The sequence below is a fragment of the Auxenochlorella protothecoides genome (assembly GCF_000733215.1).
Source record: "Auxenochlorella protothecoides strain 0710 unplaced genomic scaffold scaffold4, whole genome shotgun sequence".
Taxonomy (NCBI): domain Eukaryota; kingdom Viridiplantae; phylum Chlorophyta; class Trebouxiophyceae; order Chlorellales; family Chlorellaceae; genus Auxenochlorella; species Auxenochlorella protothecoides.
This window is the reverse complement of record NW_011934477.1, coordinates 2543-5653: the sequence shown is the minus strand read 5'-3', so window position 1 is coordinate 5653 and position 3111 is coordinate 2543. Positions and strand designations below refer to the sequence as shown.

At 59.6% G+C, this 3111-nt stretch overlaps 1 protein-coding gene across 1 annotated transcript in view; it reads left to right on the top strand.

Annotated features, from left to right (window-relative positions):
• F751_3683 (SDA1-like protein) overlaps nucleotides 1-1694 on the top strand; it is a gene marked incomplete at both ends in the record, with an annotated part of 4707 nt that extends 3013 nt beyond the window's left edge. The window contains 3 exons of the mRNA XM_011403813.1: nucleotides 292-870; nucleotides 1090-1279; nucleotides 1507-1694. Coding sequence (XP_011402115.1) covers nucleotides 292-870; nucleotides 1090-1279; nucleotides 1507-1694 — 957 coding nt within the window. The remainder of the gene's footprint in view (nucleotides 1-291; nucleotides 871-1089; nucleotides 1280-1506) is intronic.
• Between the last annotated feature and the right edge of the window lie 1417 nt (nucleotides 1695-3111).

Here is a 3111-nt window from a genome sequence, read left to right as displayed (position 1 = left end):
GGGGGCGTTTGGGGGTTTCAGGGGCTGACAGGGACCAGGTAGGGCAGGATCAGACTCACCAATATCGTTATGAGAACATCAGTCCTCCCCTGCACTCGGCCACGCTTCCCCCTCCCCCACCCCCTCCCCCCTCACTCCCGCCAGGACCTGACCTCGTACAAGAAAACACGGGACAAGGCGGTGTCCTCGGCGGCTCGGGGCCTCATCGGCCTGTTCAGGGAGCTGGCGCCCTCCATGCTGGAGAAGCGGGACCGCGGGCGCGGCGCCGACCTGGCGGCGGCGCCGCTGCAGTTCGGGCAGACCACCATCGTCGACGGCATCGACGGCCTGGACCTGCTGCGCCGGGCGGAGGCGGAGGGTCGGTTCAACAGCGACGGCGAGCTCGTGTCTGACGAGGATGATGATGATGATGTGCAGGGCGGGACCTCGTCCTCGGAGGGTGAGGAGGAGCTGGAGGAGGGTGAGGAGGAGCTGGAGGAGGGTGAGTCGGCGTCCTCTGACGAAGAGGCCTCGGTTTCGGGGGCAGATGAGGATGATGATGATGACGAGGAGGAGATGGCCTCGGGGTCTGAGGCCTCGGGGTCGGACGCCGAGCTCGAGATGGGGAGCGGCGAGGAGGCCGGCAGCGGCAGCGAGCTCGACGAGGACAGCGAGGGAGAGGAGGAGGCTGCGCCGCCCGCCAAGGTGAGGCGGACGCCGCAGACCGGCAGCCTGACGCAGATGAAGAAGCGGCTGCAGGCCACCAAGGCGGCGGCGGCCGCCGTGGCGACCGAGGCCGCGGAGCCGTGGGCCGACCGCATCCTCACGTCCGAAGACTTTGAGAAGATCCGGCAGCTGCAGCACAAGCGTCTGGTGGACCATGCCATGCAGGTGAGAGCTCGGGGGTCCGGGTGGCCAGGTCGTGTGAAAACAAGCCGAGGGCGCGTGCGATCGATGCTTCCCTTTCCCCGATGCGGCTCGGCCAAGGGGCTCGACCATACCATCGTCTGCGAACATTCAGTGGAGGTCTCCCCATTGACGCAAGCAGTGTGTCCTCACATCCATGCATGCCTCTCATCGCTCCTCACCAAATTTTGCACCCATCCACAGAAGCACGGCCTCAAGTCGGCCAGCAAGCGCGAGAAGGCCATGGCAGCGGCAGAGGACGCCGCGGAAGAGACCATGGCCCTGCGCGAGCAGCTGGGCAGCATGCACGACAGCCGCGTGGCGCCGGACGACCTGCTGGGCATGCACAAGTACAGGAAGGACAAGATGGAGCGCATGGCGACGGTGCTCAAGGGTGCGCACGGGAGTGGCAGCGGGTGCTTGGGGGTGTGGATTCGAGGATCTAGGGTCGATGGGGGCGAGCCCGAGGCGGCGGTTGGCAGGGCTTGGAGGGAGAGCAATGTTTGTGTATCCCCCCGAGGTCCAGTTTGAATGCCCACTCCTACCCCAATGAGCTCCACGCACATCAAGTACCAGCTCCACCCCTGCACCCTCGCTTCCACACCCCACCCATGATCACAGGGCGAGAGGGCCGCGAGTTTGGGGCAAAGGCCTCGCTCAAGAAGGACAAGACGGGCGGGCTGAGCAACCGCGAGAAGGACAAGAGGAAGAACCTGCCCATGGCCGCCCGGTCGGGCCAGGCCAGAAAGCGCATGGAGCGCAACAAGCGGAAGAGCAACAAGAATTTCAGGGGCCACGTCCGCGGTTGAAGCTGGCCAGCTGAGCGGCTGTCTCTGTAATCTGTTTCATGCAACCTTGTAAGATGAGAGCACCAAGTACAGGGTCGGGGTGTCAAATCCAAAGAAATCTGCGCTGGTGGTAAACTCCAGATCCCTTTCCTTAGCCATGAAAAGGGTCCTTTGGGGTCGAATAGGATGCGTGAGAAAGTGGTCGATCAGAGTCTGCAGTGACGAATCACACACGGAGCCAGCGGGTGTAGAACCCAGCGGTTGTCGAATCCACGACCAGGCCCCGGGGAGATCTCGGTTGCAAAACTCCCCTGACACCCTATTTGCCACCCTGTGCTGAACTCCCTCCAGAGCAGGTCCTCAGGTGTAGCCATGACGAGGATGTCAACGTGAGCAGGATGGAGTCCAGGTTTTCAAGTACTGGGTGACAACATGGTGGCTGCTGCAACTTGGGTCGCTGCTTCTGGTGCCACATGCGACCTTTTACCTCCGTCTCGCCTGCTATGATGCTTCTTGTATGCTGTAGACTTTTTGATAGAGCACAAACAGAGTAAGCTCTCAAAGCGCCTGCCGGGAGGATGCCAGCCCCTCACAAAGCACTCTCCATTCATGATAAAGGGGCCATTAATACCCCTTTTTGTATATGACGCCATAAAAAGCATCGCTATACCGCATACCCCTCTGAAACCAAGTTTTGATGCTTTCCGATGGTGGAAGGACGGGCGTCAGATTTAGCAGATGCCAGGCCCCCCTGGGCGACCCCGTAACACCCACGGCCACCAGGGTGAACACGGCCTCCTTGGGAACGTTGGTCTAGGGCACGGTCCGAACCGGTCGCAAGCTGATAGGTATGAATATGACATAAAGACGATGTCGCGAGAAAATGAGAGGATATCTTGGGGAATACCTCAGCTTCATCACAAATGGACAGTGTGACACGATATCTGTGTTCCGGCGAGTCTCGTTGCTAATGTTCAGCGCAGAGTGTATACAAATCATAGAAAAAGCGTTCAGACATCAAGCAGCAGTTGACATCCACCGACGGCAGTTCGAATCTGCCCGGGGCCTAGGTTCGAATCCTATCGGCCGCACTGGCTCCGTAGTGTAGGGGTTATCACTGTGGACTCTGACGCAACGTTTTTGGTTTTCTTTTTCCTGTATTACTTTTCCTTTCTGGTGGTACCCTGTACTCTCGCGTACTATGCCCACCCGGGAAAGGTCGCAAAACACACCTCGAACATTGTTATACAACCCTCTTCCAAAATTATCAACGCTTGTTCGCATTATGAGGCCCCCCTCGTTGGGTCGACGGATTTTCAAACTTTACAGGACCATGCCATGTCCTGTCGGGGTGCGAAAGCGCCGCAGGAGGCAGATTGTTGCGTTGGACTATCTTACCAACAGTGGCGTCTCGAGTAATAGCAGTCTGCACGTACGG